Source organism: Triplophysa rosa, linkage group LG20 (assembly GCF_024868665.1).
Source record: "Triplophysa rosa linkage group LG20, Trosa_1v2, whole genome shotgun sequence".
Lineage (NCBI taxonomy): Eukaryota > Metazoa > Chordata > Actinopteri > Cypriniformes > Nemacheilidae > Triplophysa > Triplophysa rosa.
Genome location: NC_079909.1, coordinates 15,720,980 through 15,738,448, shown reverse-complemented (window position 1 = coordinate 15,738,448; position 17,469 = coordinate 15,720,980). Strand labels below are relative to the sequence as shown.

Below are 17,469 nucleotides of genomic sequence, written 5' to 3'. Positions count from 1 at the left end.
AATAAGTTACTTAAAACATAACTTTTTATGCCAAACGTAATCATGACACAGTGTCATTCACACACACTGGACGTTCAGAAATAAGACTCTTTCTACACTTAAGACTGGATTATTCTGCTTTATCCCTGAGCTAATTTTATCCTTTGATTTAGCACTGACAGTCAACAACTAAGTTCATGACACTGAATAAGGGGTTCAGCACATATGTAGGCATGTTCTATCTATTTTTTATCTTTATTTTATACAAATTAGTTATTAAATTTAGTTTATTCAGTTTACATAACTAGACATTTGTGATCAAACACAACCATGTCTAACTATTTTACAAAACAGAATAATTTAGACACAAAAAACAACCCTTGACTTTGATATGGTTTACCTTTACACACCGTACTATGCACTTTATTGACATTTAACGTTAAGAATATTCTGGTATTTTAATTACATATTTCTGGTGATAAGAATCTAATCTGGGTGGACATCACTAACAAGACGATATAAGACAACACATATGGAAATTCCATGTACGTTTTAAATGTGAATGGAAAATACTTACAAACTTAGTCTTTTTGTCTCCGTCATCGCCACCTGAACTACCGTGCGAAGAAATTCCAGTTCCAAATCCTTTTTTCCGATGGATTTTTCCATTACTGGAGCAGTCATATCGCGAGTGGTGGGAATTCTCCATGTCAAATTGAAGCTATAAAAGTATTTCTACCAAGGTTACGGCGTTTAATAAGGGTTTAAGGGATCATGCTATTTCTGAGGTAAAAACTTTCTATTGACCGTCAAGAGCGGGAAGCGCGAGCTCGGATGAAGTTGTTGTTTGCGAGCGATGATACACGAGACACATTCGCCTGTAACTAGTTGTTATTAGGCGACTAACGACGTTAATCCAATTTCGAGCGTTTAAGATCTCACTAACACCCGTATCAAACTATCGGTTCTGTTAAAGTGTTTACACAATACGCAACAAAGAGATTTTCAAATGTTGAAAGTTTGTTCAGATAACGTTAGTCAAACGAATAAAAAATCTTGATTTGTACAGCAAAGGAATGTCAGCGACGCCTTTACCAGTAATCCAAAACTCCCGCTTCAGACACAGCACAAAACAGCCAATGAAATGCGTCGGATTGAGAATCACTTGATGTCAGAGTAAAGAATCTTCCTTAAGAACGAGCGTTCCCCTGAATTTGCTTCCGTGTGGCATCACGTGATTAACATCAACGCTTGCAATTGGCTACAGATTTCCATGTATTTTTACACTGCGATTTGAACATTATTCAAATGAAAATACACTCTTTTAAAATATTTATAGTATTACATTACCACAACATTGGTATTTTTGGATGCAAACGTATTTACATGTTCAGTGTTTTTTTTTTTAATAATAGTATTATTGCATCTTGTGGTGTCACTGAAGTTAAAAACGTGTCAGATTAGAGTGGACAGGCTAGGAGGTAATAGCTATGGCTAATATGGAGTGGCTTTTCATGACGTGCCTTGCCGGAAGAGCAAAGGTGTCAGGGAAAATAAGTATTTCAAATAAGATTAACAAGATTTTTTTAGTGTTTGGCTATTTTAATAACACATATACATATTTCTAGTTATGTCAAACTGTAGAATATTTTATTGGGTAGAGACTGTGAGTGAGAGGCCTTGAAGCTAAAGGTTGAGATCCACTGCTCTAACTAAAGAATTGTAACAACCCCCATGTCTTAAAGTGATACTTCACCCGAAAATGAAAATTCTGTCATCATTTACTCACCTTCGAGTTCCAAATCTGTATGAATTTCTTTGTTCTGATGAACACAGAGAAAGATATTTGGAAGAATGCTTGTAACCAGACAGATTTAGCCTCCCATTGACTACCATAGTAGGAAAAAATACAATGGTAGTCAAAAGTCCCCCAGAACTGTTTGCTGTCCTACATTCTTCAAAATGTCTTCTTTTGTGTTCAACAAAACCATAAAAATGATAAAGTAATTTTTCCTATTTTCCCACATCAGATTTGGAAGAATTCCAAGGTGAGTAAATGATGACAGAATTTAAATTTTTGGGTGAAGTATCCCTTTAAAATGTAACTTTGCAGCAGAGATCTTGCTGTTTTTCTAATAAACTAAACACAACAGCACACCCATGAACAGCACATTTATTCACCATTCAATACATAGGGTCCTATCTGTACACGCAATATAGATTTTGTTAGCATATACTCTTTCTATAGTACAATAATCATATACACAAATATACACAATTTAAAATATAAACTTGTTCCAAAGTACAACATATACCATGATTTTCATTTCACAATGAAGCGTTTCATTGAGGCAGTCCACACAATGTATTTATTATCTATGGTGGTTGGAGCACAGGCAACAACAAGCAGGCTCAATCAGCACAACTGAAACAGTGAAATGGAAGAGGGTTTTCTTCAGGACGTCCTACAGCTGGGCTGGATAAAAGTCTTTGGATCATGCACTATCAGGCCTCTTTCTATGCATCGACAGTGATTGTCTGTTTTGAATTGCTCTGATACAGTAACACGTTTTTGTTCCTCTCAAAGTAACACCGTGTTGTTATTGTATGTTTGTATGGCACATTTAAAATAGTCTCTGACCATGTGCACATCTGAACGTGTCCACTAGGAGAAGTATTGTGCAAAACACATTTCCTCCTCGACAAACCCATAATGCATAATGGTAATGATAAAAGTGTATGAGCACAGGTATGCGCACACTCCCATTCACAAGCATTCACATGCATGTTTAACCTTTTCTCAGCTTCGTCACCCCACCTCTCTTTCTCTCACTCATGCACACACACAACCCATCCTTCCAAATCATTCTACACTTGTGATATAATCTGCATATTAAAACTGGGTGAGCGAGACTGTTTGGACAAAGGGCTTCCAGACGAAAACTGACTCCCAGGGGAGATGAGATCTTGGCTCCTTGCTGTTCGCCCGAGTCGCTCTTCTTGCAAGCTGATGGCTGACATATAATGAGCCCTGTCTGCACTGAGACTTCCTAGAGATAGGCTATCAGTAGGCCCTGATGAACCATTCAGTCCTGTACAGTCAAGGGACTTGCTAGAAGACGTGCTGGCAGTTTTGGGTGGTGGACCAGCGAAAGGAGGGATGTAATGAGGATCAAGGAACTGTCTAGGAACGCTGGGACTCGGGCTGCGACTTCCTACTGCGGTACGGAGGCTGACAGCAGGGGGAGGGGACTGGTGCCGTTGGTGAAGGCTCCGGAGGGCGGCTCTAGTGTCGGCCGACGTGCTCTCTCTCTGCCTGGCTCCTAGATTGCGGGACGGTCGGATCCCTGTTATGACCCAGTCGCGTTTCACGCTGCTGGGTTGGCTGCTGCTGGAAGCCCCAGAGGAGAAACCTTCATCTGGGTCAAAAGAATCCTCTCCACAGCTCACGCCATCAGCATCTAAACAGAGGGTAGCGGACAGGGATGAATGAGGAGAAAACAAAAAGTAAGATGAACTAGATTTGCATTTCCTAAAGGAGATACCAGTGCTTGCAATACAGTAGGAATAATATTTAAGTTTTGGGTAAGCTATGGCATTGCTTTTGTGTAACCCAAATGTTGGATCTGAACTGTTTTGCTGTTGCCATGACAATCAGCAGCAGGCATCTTGTGTTCATTCTCATGCACAGCAGAAATCATCCAACACGACACCATATCTGCAGTGTAAATGATGTATAATTAATGGGAAAGTTGTTATAATTAATGAATGAAAGTTCTGTCATGAATTAGTCACTCTCTGGTTGTTCCAAATCTGCATGAATTTCTTTGTTTGGTTGAACACAGAGAAAGAAATTTGGACAAATGCTTGTAACCAAACAGTTCTTGGACCACATTGACTACCATAGTAGGAAAAATTACAATGGTAGTCAACAGTGCTCCAGAACTGTTTACATTTTTCAAAATATCTTCTTTTTACATTTTCAAAATTCTTTTGTGTAATTTTTCCTACTGTGGTAGTCAATGATGGCCTATTACTGTTTGGTTATTAGCATTCTTGCAAATATCTTTCTCTGTGTTCATCAGAACAAAGACATTTATACAGATTTGGAACAACTCAAAGGTAAATGATGACAGAATTTTTATTTTCGGGTGAACAGTCCCTTTATTCCGAAAAAAGAATAGAAAGTATGTTAATGATCAAAATACATAATTCTATTCCTAATTTGTAAAGCAAATGATATTTTCCATCATTTTGAATAAACATCCTATCAATATATTTCAAAGGAGAATTTACTAAATACTAGTATATTCATTTACTGTAAAACAAAAGCACTAATCACAATACCGTGCTCGTTCTAATGAACAAAGGAGTCTGGAAACAGTAAAAGTCTCCACGGGGCAAACGTAAATCACAAGTTTTTGAATCACTGGGGTATGGTCCGTCTAACAAATAGGGCCAATAAATACTGGCTATAGTCAACAAACGTCCGGCTTTTCTAATTATGATGTCTTCCTAAGCCCAGCCTACCCCCTTGCAAAGTTAGATGAATGGTACACTTTATCCGCCCACGTGACGCGAGATTGGTTGGTTTCTCCGGAGGGGTATATCGACTGGGGGTGATGGAGGTGTAGAATTCAGCCGTGGTCGAGAAATCAAAACAATCTAAGGTAAAGACAGTGATCATGCTAAACACAATGCTGACAAAGGGAAAATGTAACATAGCAATGTCTTCCTGAATGGATACAATAGAGCGACTATCACCACAGAAACATAATACAGTACATGTAGCATGTGCACTTTTAATCATGAGAAAAGAAATGAGCAAAAAACAATGAAAGGACTGACACAAGAGACTCTCTTTGGGTACAAATGAAGAAGGTTCATTTTCTTGACTGTGTGTGTGTTTGTATACTTGTGTGTTTTGTATTCGCACCCTCTCGTTTCCAGCGAAGCCGTCGAATGGAAGCAGCAGTGATGGCTGCCTGCGAGATGCACCTTCCAGCAGGCGTAACTTCCACTTCCAGAAGGTTCCGTGAGCCCTCTGGAGGCCGGGACGGAAGTGAGCGACTAATTGCATTTGCCACCTGAGGATTAGAGTTCAGTATGTAACCTAATGATACAGGAATTGTAATTTAAGATGTATATTAAAAGCTTCATGAAACATGACAAACATGTGTGCCTCACTGCCCTCTAGTGGCAAGCACCACAACTCCCCCTTCACCAGCACAGTTTACTGTGACATAAAACATTGATGTTGCGGGCAGGTGATGAGTTTTACCAGTAATGGCTGGGCATGGAGGTCTAACTGTGCTCGGTAGAGGATGTCATCCAAAGCTTCCCTCCCCAGATCCCACTGCCCATTATAACTGAGTTAATGAGAAACGGCATAAGCAAGCAGATGAGACCATTAGTACATCATTTAAACAGTTAATTGAAAATGAACACAAAACGAGATACTGAATTGCTTCCCATTTCTTTTCTCATACACAAAAACAAAATAAAAAATGACGATATCCAATTATATCCCATCTGGTCTCTTTAGCATTCAAAGTGTAGCCAGTTAAATTTTTTGAAAAAAACCAGAAGAGTTATTTTCCTGTAAGCGGGACTGTGTGAACTTACATGGCATAATAAACCGCAGTTAGCATCTGCACCATAAACTCCGGGTCCAAGCGCACACGGTTGCATGACTCCTTCCATGACTTCTGCTGCTGCCGCGGGTAACCGCTCGCACACAGCCTGTGGAACCAAAAAAAAAAGAGACGGGTCACTGAGCGCTGTTAATGACTTGTTTATTTGTATGCCTATATGCTAATGCTGTGACCCTCCACAGAAACCCTTTGCGCTTTCTCTCTAAATCAATATTCCATTTAATCATTCCCTTTCTACATGTTCTAGTGAACAAAAAAACTCAGAGCCAGCAAATGATTTTACAGAGAAAGCGAGACAGACAGGAACCGTAGATAGCATCCTCTCTCTATCTTACCGTGAACTCATTCTGCAAGCTGATTGGTGGGACGACGCAGGCATGTAGACCACAGCTGAGTTGTAGCAGAGCATTAAAAAAGACAGCACCTCAAATCTGCAGGGAGATACACACACGGTTATGTAACCTCCTCTGACATCTGCATAATTTCTGCATCAACAAATCAGACAGCGGCAGATTTATGAGTCAGCTCATGTTGGCCTGTATCTTGTGAAACAGCTAGTAACAAATCACACTGTGTCTGCACGGATATCAAAGACATTATAGTTCCAACAGCGGTTTAATAAAAGCACACTGCCAAAAAAATGAGAACAGCTGAGTCACAACAATAAGTGCCCAATGGGCAACAGAACACTGAGTCAAACCATCAAATATATTTCAATCATCAATACAAGTTTCAAAGAGTTTAAAGCACCTGTTTTGCGAAGTAAGCGTCTCCCTCTGAGAAAGCAGGCCGCTGTAGACTACCCGAATGAGGTCATGCTGGTTTAGGGCTCCCTCGGTTAAAGCCATAGACCCCAGACTAGATGGCTATGTAAAAAAAAACAGTCATAAGTTAAATCTCAAATGTAAAAACTATACATCAGTGTGCTAAAAAGTCATTATTGTGCATTGAATGAATGCTTTACTACATAAAATAACCTGCATATCAGGACAACCTTACTTAATTTTATCCATCTCATAAAACTTGAGGGATGGAACTTATTTTCAAGACGCAAAAACTTTGTGCATCATACAAATAGTGTTAAGCGTAAGACTTTTATAAGAGGTTGGTCGTACAACGTTCGCCTGGCACATGGTAAGGTAGATTGGCACATTACTGCCCTGCTTTCCCGTGAAGCGATAAATGAAACCAAAGCGGTTATGTATACATAACAGTACATATATTCTCATTGAGCTGATACTGATACCTCATGAAACCATTTCTATTTTATTTCATACCTCATGGTATATGGAAGGCTTGGAGAGGGACGGTATGGTAAAGGACAACAGTTTGCCATTTCCTTTACTGTCCACGATTTCCTGTAAACAAGAAGAGTGTCATATGACATGGTATATAAGGAATGTTAGGTTTAGATATTATATCTTGTCCCAGCCATTCCTTACCAGGTTATAAATGCCCAGCAGCAGCGCCTCCACACAGCCATTGCGGTAGCGCTCTCTGCTGGCAGAATGACGCAGGTACACCCATATGAGTTCAGGGAGGAACTGCAGCGTAAACTGACGCAAACCCATCTCTGAGCTTCGGTATAACTCAAACAACTGATGACACACCGGAGCCAGCAGCTAGACCAAAAGAGACAGGGACACAAAGTGAAGGAGGCAGTCGGTAAGGGATGCAGGTGGCAAGAGGAAACAGTCTCCTGTGCAACATGAATAATTCAATCAAAGCCCAAGAAACCTGAAGGGAGAACAAAGGAAGCTGGAAACATAAACAAAACAAAGAACAAACAAAGCACGCAGATCAAGATATTAAAGACAATCTGAGATCAAAACGGGCCCTCTTTGCTTTAAGGAGCAGTAACAAAGCAAACATTCTGTCATTATTTACTCACCCCTCACCTTTCCTACTTTTGTGAAACACGCAGAGAAAATTTCTGAAGCTTGTTTTTTCCTCCATGGAATGAATGCAACAGCGTGATAAAACTTTCATAAAAGTAAAACAAAGACTTGTGTGCAGCATTCCAAGTCTGATCGACATTTATATCCAAAACGACTTACAAATGAGGCAAATAACAACCGAATCCATATGATAAATTGCAAACTTCTATTTTCAATCGTATGGCTTCTGACAATCTTGAAAAGGGCGTATTGGTTGCTCAAACTTTTATGATGTTTTTGGTCCTTGTTGCCTTTTTAAACTCTCAGTCCCCATTTATTGCAATTGTGTGAAAAAGCGATCAATTCCATGTGTTCCTATATGGAATAAGAACATTTTCCTGGCATATTCTATTACCTTCTTTTGGAATGACATGAGTATGAGCAAATGATGACAAAAAGCAAATGTTTTTATAAATATCCCTGGTCTTATTCACAATATTCACAACGATTATTGATGTAAAAACAAATGATTTTATAATCATTCATCAAAACGTAATATCTTGACATTTTAAATCTAACCAAGGCCACACAGCCAGAAAATATAACCAATTAACAACATTATTAAATATTTTTTAAAACATGACCCAATTAAGCCTCACCGGACATTTCAATGGATGCCAATGTTATCAATACATTCTTTCATAAACACTGAAGACAGAGATTCTTCATTGTACCTCACTGCTGGGTTGTTCCTGTATAACAGCATAAAGAGCAGGTACCAGAGCTTTCTTCAGACACAGGCTGTCGACATAGCTGGGGATTTGCTCATCGGGTAACGTCTGAGAAGAAACACTTGTTAGAATGATTAAGCATCCACAACCTGAATCTGAATTACAGACGCTGAAAATGGTACTCCATTGAGTTCTGGTGTTCCAATACCAAATGTGGTTAATGGGACACTCGGACCTCTTGGGATGGGTGGACTTAATTTGAGACAGAGGGAGCTATATAAAAACACAATATTAAATCCTGCATGAATGTCAAATCTCTCACCTTGAACTCTGACAGCCATTCCTCCACCACACCACGTTCTGAGCACAGCATGGTCCTTCTGAGAAAGACAGAGATTTAGACAGAGAGAATGCACAGATATGTATATGTAAATATAAACTCATACTGTATATGTATCGAATGAGACGACATTGAAAATCTGGGAAAACGAATGAATAGGAAATAGATAGGCTATCTAGGTCACTAATCAAATTTGTAACAGTGACCATGTAAAATTTACAAAAGGTCAGATCTCCTTGCCGCCACTGAATCACACATCTCAATTCTCTCTGGGATAGCATGACTTAATGTACTTATATATACTATATATATGTCAATTGTACTGAAGCAAATGCAGAATAGAAGCTTTTCATGGCAATTTTAATGTCTTTGTTAAAAAACAGACAAAGGTCACCCACAACATGAACATAAACATAAAGACTCTCTGTTAAACACTGACTGTCACAAACCCATCTTGATTTAATCCTTTTTGTTTGGTAGCCAGGAAAGTTCAGGAAAGTTTTTTTTTTTTCCGTTTTTTTTCATCAGAAACAGTCTAAAGTTCTTACATTGCGATTCATTATCTTGCATCTTTTACAAAAAACAACTCTAATTTTCTCACCAAAGACTTTTCCTACTCGCAATCTTAGCTCGGCTGGTATATTTCTGGACCCTGCGTGTAACCCATGCAGCTCACCTGACACAGACCCGGCTCAAAGATTCTTCATGTCTTTTGATCGCTGGTCAAACACCCTGCAGACAAAAAAAAAGACACACAACTCAACTCCAGGAGCTCGTACACCTGCCCCAAACAGAAAGGATTACCGTTACTACGGCGACTGTGTTCTCATGTTCCAAACCGAGTGTTTGTAGAGCAAACACGTGCAGGTGCCCCACTGAGTTCTTATACAGGATCTTCAGTGTTTATGCATGTGTGTTTAGCCCTTATAATTGGAGGCTTTGTAATTGGCAACGTGGCAGTCGGGGAAGAGAGCCGTTTTAATTAGACAGCGTCGGTGAGCTGGGGGTTTGAAAGTGAGTATGAGGTGAATAGAACAGATGCTTTACATGCTAAAATCTGCCAACATTCCAAATCCAGCATGCGCAGATGTGAAATGACCTACGATGGCCCAGAGAAAGCAGCTACTAGCACTTACTCTAGCTTCTGTTATACACTATTGACTCCTGTTCATTGACAACTTTGTGTTACAACAGTATGTACATACTGTTCTGTACAGAATGTACAGAAACATAAAAGTTGTAACATTAAACATTGCAAACCTAAACTAGAATGCATGTATGTGTTTAGGTAAAACGATTATTTTTGTTTTATTCTGCCAATGTGAACTACTACCAATATTTCTCCCAAATTTTAAACTGTCAGTCTTTCACATTGCTGTTGGATGACTTCATGTCACCCCTGAGGTTTGATTTTGTTGAAATTCAACAGACACTGGATTGGAATGGCCACAAAACATCTATAAAATTCTGGTTAAAAGAAAATTTGGATTGGTCTCTTATATTTTACTGCAATTATTTATTAGAAAAATATAGTGTAAAAATTGCTTGCCAAATCTCATCTCTCACTACAATAAAATAATAATCAACATGAGTTAATAAAGTTAATAATATTTTTAGCAATACATCTAATGCGTGTGAGTGATGGTAGACATCCCATTGGCCACTTACTTTGAGATGCCAGTAAGCTTACAAATGGATGCAAATCTAATCACAATGGCTGGTAGGAAAATGCAAAGCATTCTTCATTATATTATACATTTCATGCAACGTTTGTGCATTTATCATCAAAGTGCCTCATGTGTGCACAAGCATGTTGATTACAAACAATTTGGGGGAATTTGGTTGCTAACATTCTTCCAAATATCTTTCTTTGTGTTTGGCATAACAGAGAAATTTATACAGGTTTGGAACAACATAAGGGTGAGTACATTGTGACAGAATTATCATTTTTGGGTGAACTATCCCTTTAAACTACTACCTAAACCTAAACTCTACTGTCGGCATGGCTTACTTGTAAGTTGTAACTCAAAATTTGTAACTTAAAAATCATTCTGTTAATTCTTCAACTGATTCCCAACCTATAATTACTGAAACTAAGATTAATATATATTAAAAAAATGAAACCTTCTTCATATAATAAAGCATTAGCAATTAGCTAGCTTAAGCTAACCTGAAATGGAATGTGAATGCAAAACGATAACACAATTCAAAAGTAATTTCAGCAGGTTTTGTGTTAAAAAATGAGTAGATTGTTCCCTTTTTTATGTAATAGTCAGATGTTTAGGCAGCTGACATGCATGTTCAGCAATAATCTGCTGTTTTACATGCTGTAGGCCTACACATTTGAAATCCTGTACATCACCGCTGTCTTTCTGAAACCTCGTGTAGAAGACATAGTTATGTATGTAACATAATTGTTTATCTATGTTCATTGTTCATTGGTGCATATTACAGTGCTCCCCCTGTGGTAGATGGTGGAGTTGCACCTGTCTTTGCATTTCCTGATGTAGCCATATTAGGCAGGAAGTGATGTGGCAAGCCAGGTGGGAAGTGAGATAGCTTTTTGACCTGCATGAAACAGATGGAAAGCACAGTGTTTGGGGTGAATCTTTTTTTGTTACAATAAATTACTTTTGATGAAGTCTGTAGTAGCGTCAAATATACTTGTTCCCACTAGAAATGGCTAAAACTGAAGAAAAGCCATTACACATCGTATCTCCATATTCCATGATTTTTATTTTTTGCCATAAAATATTATTATTAGTCTGTCACCCTTTATGTTTGACACTTGGTTTTGCAAATATCTAACCATTAAAAAGTGCTTGTCAACTTTGAAAACACAGTGTACTATGCAATCATTGAAAAACCTCAATGTTTTCCATTGTCTGAAAAAACTAATTTGGACATACAAGGTTTCAGAATGACAGCGACAATATTTAACACACGCTCCATTTTTATGACGTCATATTACTTGTCAAACAGAATACCTGTATTTTAAATTCTATTTGTATAATTTCAGGACCATTTATGGGTACTGCAAAAACCTCAAAGGTGAAAAACTGATGCTGAAAGAAATTCATGGTCAATCTCAAAAACCTATTTTGTTGATCACAACACATTCAACTTCTCAACAACCCATTTAAACTGAAAATGAAGATACGTGTCAGAACTGAGGCTCTAGCAGACTTTGCCATACAACTTCAGTACTACATTCCTGTTCAGAGACAGTCTTACCTCAGGACAGGGCCTGACCATAATATTTGCCTGCTGTGTGGATGCAACACAGTGAGCGCGCCTGCTCTCTAACCCTTGCCAATGGGTAAGAAGCTTACGAGATTCAGTGCCAGATAATTAAGTGTATACAGTCCCCCGAATAGGGCCACACAAACAAGCCTAAAATAGCCGTTGTGAAAAGAGCTTAGGGCAAAGCAGAGGAAAAACGAGAAGTGAATTTGCAGAAAAGAGATCAAAGCAATGAGCATTAAACAAGCATTAACTGTAGTATGATCTGGCTGTTGACTGCAGCAGGGCACAACGGAAAGGTCATTGTGAAATCAGTTACGTGCCATACTCCCCATACTCCACTGAAAACGTACTCCAATGTGTCACAGACACACACACTGCTGTGAATTTAAAACTCTGACATATCCAGATGACACTCAAAACCAGCAAAATCATTCATGGGCACATACAATTAAAAGAGCCTGCAGGCAGTCAAACACACAAGCTCTGTCCTCAGCATTGAGGGTTGCTCAGACAGGCAGATACATCACGTCACTCTCAATCCTGTCAAATTAGCCAGATGGCGTCTAATCTGGCCCGGGCAAATCTCACTACCGTGCAGAATACAAGTCCTTGGCAAGGGTCCCAATCCAGCTCCTCCAGATAATAACAATTCTTTGTATATGACAGAAAGCCTGCGCTGATTTCATTAAAGTATTACTCCACGCTTACATAAGTGGGAAATTAGGTACCAATGATGGCTCCCATTTTCCCAGTGTTATTTGAATGTGGTTTTCAGCGAATACTGGTTCCATGCTCATTTACATGCTAATGCATGTGTTTTGGGGGATTGAAAATACACGTAACATACTGCTGGTTTATAGGTGTGCCTTACTGGCATCTGGCCACTCTGTCCCGAAGCAAGAGAGTACCCACTAATGTTATGCCAGAGGATGGCATAGTGCCAATGTGTGTGTGTTGTGAAGGCATTTAAAAAGCAGTTTTAAGGTTAAGAATAGTGTATATATATATATATACCATCGTGTATATACAAAAGTACAGTATATTATGGAAAGGTCATGCTAATATTAAAGAGCACATATTATTTCTTAGGCTAATATATAAGAATGACTTTTTCTGGGATTTATTTTTAGAATGCTATTAACTTTAAAGTATTTGTAAATGTTTAATAATTTAATTTGAATAACCATTTGGCGCAAATATAACAGGATGGGAGACATCGTCTATATTATTACATTACATTTGGCATCTGGTTAAAAATATACCCAAATAAATTCATCCGCATGTCCATGAAGACAATTTCTATGTGTGTAATGGTCTGAATCACATACCAGTAGAATCTGGACTCCTCCGGATGCTGCAGCGGATACTGGAGTCGTTGAGCGAAGCTGCAATGCGCCTTAAAGGACAGAGCCCACACAACGACCACCACTGAGATGAAGCAGACCATTACTGATAAAATCCCACCGGGCCATTAGTATTCACATCAATGAATCGATGATTTATAAAGGCCCTGCGATTGTCAGACCGAGACGATCATTCTAGTGTTGACATCATTCACCTCCTCTCGCTCGCTCTTCCTGCCAACTTGCAGCTATTTACCTGACCAATTGAGTTGCTCTAATAGAGCCCTCGGAGCGGCTGGCCAATAGATGCGCAGTGCGCTGAGTGGTGAGGGGAACAGAGCTATGCGCGCTGCGCGGCTATTGGCCAAGTGAGCCGAGGGCTCTAGCAGAGCGACTCAATTGGTCAGGTGAATAGGTGACCCGTGTTTGGTTAAGACAGACGCGCGTGACGCGTCATCGATCTCTGTTAAGCAAAAAAAGTGTACTTCGAGTTTCCTTAAACGTTTCTAATGGTCAGTAAAGCTCAGATGTTTTATTTCCGCCATTTTATAATAACATATACAATTATCATATTAAAACATTATTTGGTGCAGTTACTAAAAAACTGTCTCTGTACCGTATGTGTGTCTACACTGGGCATGTTCTCAACTTCATGAAGTATCCACATGGGATGAATTTTAAACATTCTTGGAGGAGTTTCCATATTACTTAATATATGCCAATACTTCCTGGCTGCATAAGCCTATACTGTGGAACAAAACGTTTTACATAATGTTAATAACAAACATATAAACTACACATCCAACTACTGTTTCCATCTGTGTGTTGGTCTGAGTAAAAGACACTTTTGTAGAAAATGGTCTACAAAATAAATGCATTATTTTACTTGCAAAAACAATTCTATACCACTTTTGACCAAAAAAAAGAAACAATCAATCGTATCATTATATTTATTGCTATTATGGTACACGATTTTATTACAAAATTAGTCTACAGTGATTTATAAAAACTACTATCAATATTTTTAAATCTCTGAGCACACATTACTGTGTTTGCCACATGAAAAGTAATTCAGATAAAAAGCAAAAAAAGTTGTTTCTAAGGTAAGTGTACAGAAATACTAGTGTAGCTTTGAGGTTTTTAAGATGCAACATCATTACTTTCATGGCTATCTGTAAACAAATATGTCCAATGTGAACTTTCAGTTTACACAGTTTTCGGCAAGATTGGAAACTACACAATGTAGTTCCTAAAAGTTCCTAAAGTGGGTTTTGATTCCTGCTTTTACAGTAATTTCACAATTGTTACAAGGTTTAATTAATTTAGTTGATATTCCTTTAATAACATTTCAACCAAAGAGTTCCCAGACTCCCTCTGTGAGTGACTGTTACCAGCCTCGAGTGGGTTTCCATGTGCCTATAATCTTCCCTTTAGAATGGACAAAATAAACTGGGTGCATCATAGCTGTAGCACAAGCCTGTCAACAAAAGACCAGAGTAAGCAACAAGGGTATGTTTAGGGTATGCAACGGGAAAAACCAATGCTAATAACAAATATGGACAAAACACGAATTTACAAAATTCTTACAACAAGTCTTCCTGTTTCAAATTTGTCATGTCATTTTTGCATCTTGTTGGGGTTAATAAATATAAATAAATATCACTGTTTGGTTAAGGAAAAGTGTAGTTTATTGTCATCTAACAGTCTCAAGCATAATGTATGCATACAAATTATAAACCACCAAAAAGGGATTAATCAGATTAAAAAATATTCAGACAGGTCAATGTGAGAGGTTTGGTAACTCACGTGGTACGGCATGAGTGAGAGGAGTGACCCAAGGGGGAACTGACTGAAGTCCAGTTTTCCAGAGATGGACTCCACCCTGCCGTGTTCCTGAGTCATAGACAGCAGCCTGCAAAACAAACGACTCCCTTCATGCTATTTATAAACCTTAGAATCATCTTACTCATAATACTTTTTACGCCCACAAACACAAAAATATTCAAAAAATACACAAAACTCTTCTCTGATAGTATGTACTTAATTATAATAATAATCAAGTCCATGACGTTGGTGTTTTGTACCAGTTGAGCAACAGGAACATTCAACTTCCAAAGCAAATAATTAAAAACGTCAACTGGCTTAACAAAAGGTTATAATCCTTTAATGATTTAATAGAAATCTGTATTGTGATCCCAGTAAAAAACATCACAATTTCTCTTACTTCAGGTCTGGGTGCCCTTCGATGATACAGTATCCAGTTGGTAAACGTCCCCCACCATCATGACTCAGAGCTGTCCACCCACAGTCTACCAGTAGCTGGTTTCTGTGTGGGTAGTGTCCTATGACCCTCGTCAGAACCCGTACTGCAACATCTTCAAGTCTACAGGATCCAATGAGAGACTGCTGCACATCTAAACAGATATTCAGTGTAACGGGCTCTGTGTCATGCTGTCAACCTTCTCTAAAACAAAAATATGACTCAAAATAAAAAACTGATTATCAAACATCTCAGAAAATGACATTAAACACCGACCATAAAACACATAGTTCCCAGGATGCACTTCACTTAACATGGCCATGTCTGGGACTGGGTGGCTACAGGAAGGGGTCGAGCCAATGCTGGATTTGGGACTGTGCATTCCAGCAGCCTTCAACCTACAGTGAATAGAAAATTACGAAATGTGAATTTTTTAACAGCAACAAGGTTTACGCTATAACATTAAAGTCTGCATACTTCTCCATAAACTGCAGTGTGAACGTTGTAGTGTTCTGAGCAACAGCTTTGATTTGCTCCTCTCCTTTACAGCCATAGGTGTTTCCACAATGGGCGTAAATTCCTGTGAGCTCCACCCCTGCCGTCTCCGAAATCTCCTGGGCAAGCTGCAGTGACGCTGGGTCATAATGAGGAACGCCCACTTTCATAACAAAAACAAGAGCAAGCCAATTTATCAATTATCTGACAGCATCATGCCGTACAGAAAGTAGTTCTTGGAAAACAAACAGGAATTTTCAACAGGTTCACTTTGATTTTACCATGTTTTATAAATTTGGATATTTTCTCCTACTTACCTCTCCCATTGTCACAGTCCAGTTTCATCCACACCCTCCAGACTTTCCCCTGCTTCAGTGGTCTCTTCTTCAGTTCCCGTAAGGCAAGACGGTTGTCCAGCAGTACATGGAATAGAGAAAGCCTCTCTGAAAGCTCAGCACAGCGCTCCACTTTATCAAATGGCAGTGGGTATGCGTATAATATATCATCATAGCCATTATCTGCGTATAAGGATGCCTCAGCCAGAGTAGACACCACAATACAACGGCGAGAGCCTCCAGTCATGATGTCTGCACAATCCCTGAAGACAACAGATGTGTAATGCAAGGTTTTCAAGTTTTGTTGTAGAATAGCTGTAGACAGAGGGCACTTAAAACCATTACAGTTTGGGGTTCGATTTCTAAGAACACACGTCCTGATAAAGATATATTCTGTACTGAATAAAACAGGTGCACTTCATCAATCTGAAAATCTTTATTATTCTAAAACATTTTTATGAAGTGCTGTAAAGTGTTTTGCTTTGAGAAAACTGTGATCTTAGAATCTGTCAAATAAATATGTTTTAATATTCTGCAGAACAAAGCTGTCAAGAAAGGAACAGATAAAAGATAAGAGCATTTTTGAGTAAGGGTTCATTCGGTTTAGTACTAATTTTAGTCTAGAATCGTCTTCGTAATAAAAAAAAGATCAATAAGAGGTGGGGATCGTTCTTACAGAGTTTTGTGGGTTTTCATGTGAGGTCGCAGTTGGACCCCAAACTTTTGGAAGCGGTCCAGCATTGCTTGAGCATTTCTGTTCACTATATCCAGGTCAACAATCAGTGCTGGAGTACAAAGGTCTTTGGTGAACTCAGCCGTGGCCATGATGCAAAAACTAATACATTAAATACAATTAAACATATAGACATAAAAGAATCGGCCTTGAAAATTCCACTGGGCAGATGTAGTAACTTAACGTTATACAAAAATCAACTTGCAAACATCATATAATCTCAAACCCTTAACAATATTTAAATTGCGTTTTAAATCGAAAGGATATTCGAAAAATGCAGAGTTATAACAGTGCACGTTTGCATGTTTTGTGAGTCGTATTGATGGATGTTGATAATCTCAATTTACAGTTCCTTACACTTCACTTACCTAAAGCAACGGCTTCAGTTTACATGGACAGAGCGGCAGCGTGAAGCCAGAAACAATACAACAATAATACGAGGAAGACATGAAAAGCGGTAACTTTTCAAACTTAAA

The 17,469-nt window shown here is 38.7% G+C and overlaps 3 protein-coding genes across 7 annotated transcripts in view; all 3 read right to left on the bottom strand.

The window, feature by feature from the left end:
- diaph3 (diaphanous-related formin 3) overlaps window positions 1–1,086 on the bottom strand; it is a 261,201-nt gene extending 260,115 nt beyond the window's left edge. For all 3 annotated transcript variants that reach the window (XM_057362480.1, XM_057362482.1, XM_057362481.1), the window contains exon 1: window positions 557–1,086. In XM_057362480.1, coding sequence (XP_057218463.1) covers window positions 557–688 — 132 coding nt within the window. In that variant the 5' untranslated portion in view covers window positions 689–1,086. The remainder of the gene's footprint in view (window positions 1–556) is intronic.
- A 529-nt stretch (window positions 1,087–1,615) lies between these two features.
- Window positions 1,616–13,428, bottom strand: LOC130571442 (hyccin 2). 2 transcript variants are annotated; one of them, XM_057362403.1, is made up of 12 exons: window positions 13,156–13,428; window positions 9,183–9,313; window positions 8,564–8,621; window positions 8,245–8,349; window positions 7,076–7,255; window positions 6,911–6,991; window positions 6,384–6,499; window positions 5,969–6,064; window positions 5,605–5,721; window positions 5,261–5,348; window positions 4,916–5,066; window positions 1,616–3,440 (listed from the first exon to the last, which is right to left on the bottom strand). In XM_057362403.1, exons 3-12 carry the CDS (start codon window positions 8,612–8,614, stop codon window positions 2,848–2,850), a joined length of 1,578 nt encoding a protein of 525 aa, XP_057218386.1. In that variant the 5' UTR covers window positions 8,615–8,621; window positions 9,183–9,313; window positions 13,156–13,428; the 3' UTR covers window positions 1,616–2,847. The 2 variants fall into 2 exon arrangements, with proteins under 2 accessions (XP_057218386.1, XP_057218385.1); XM_057362402.1 differs by having other exon boundaries at window positions 1,617–3,440; window positions 9,258–9,313.
- A 668-nt stretch (window positions 13,429–14,096) lies between these two features.
- zgc:162816 (uncharacterized protein LOC571260 homolog) lies at window positions 14,097–17,415 on the bottom strand. 2 transcript variants are annotated; one of them, XM_057362029.1, is made up of 8 exons: window positions 17,362–17,415; window positions 16,937–17,095; window positions 16,243–16,523; window positions 15,908–16,088; window positions 15,707–15,828; window positions 15,395–15,584; window positions 14,977–15,082; window positions 14,097–14,647 (listed from the first exon to the last, which is right to left on the bottom strand). In XM_057362029.1, the coding sequence occupies exons 2-8, from the start codon at window positions 17,083–17,085 to the stop codon at window positions 14,558–14,560; spliced, it is 1,119 nt and encodes a 372-aa protein (XP_057218012.1). In that variant the 5' UTR covers window positions 17,086–17,095; window positions 17,362–17,415; the 3' UTR covers window positions 14,097–14,557. The 2 variants fall into 2 exon arrangements, with proteins under 2 accessions (XP_057218012.1, XP_057218011.1); XM_057362028.1 differs by having other exon boundaries at window positions 16,937–17,403.
- Window positions 17,416–17,469: the final 54 nt, after the last annotated feature.

Coding starts and splice junctions, on each gene's coding strand:
- zgc:162816 (XM_057362029.1), bottom strand. CDS start 17,085: ATGGCCACGGCTGAGTTCACCAAAGACCTTTGTACTCCAGCACTGATT. Junction 15,829..15,907: donor ACACTGCAGTTTATGGAGAA/GTATGCAGACTT, acceptor TATTCACTGTAG/GTTGAAGGCTGCTGGAATGC. Junction 15,585..15,706: donor TGGGAACTATGTGTTTTATG/GTCGGTGTTTAA, acceptor ATATCTGTTTAG/ATGTGCAGCAGTCTCTCATT.
- LOC130571442 (XM_057362403.1), bottom strand. CDS start 8,614: ATGCTGTGCTCAGAACGTGGTGTGGTGGAGGAATGGCTGTCAGAGTTC. Junction 8,350..8,563: donor AATGGCTGTCAGAGTTCAAG/GTGAGAGATTTG, acceptor GTTTCTTCTCAG/ACGTTACCCGATGAGCAAAT. Junction 5,722..5,968: donor GCTTGCAGAATGAGTTCACG/GTAAGATAGAGA, acceptor TTGGTTCCACAG/GCTGTGTGCGAGCGGTTACC.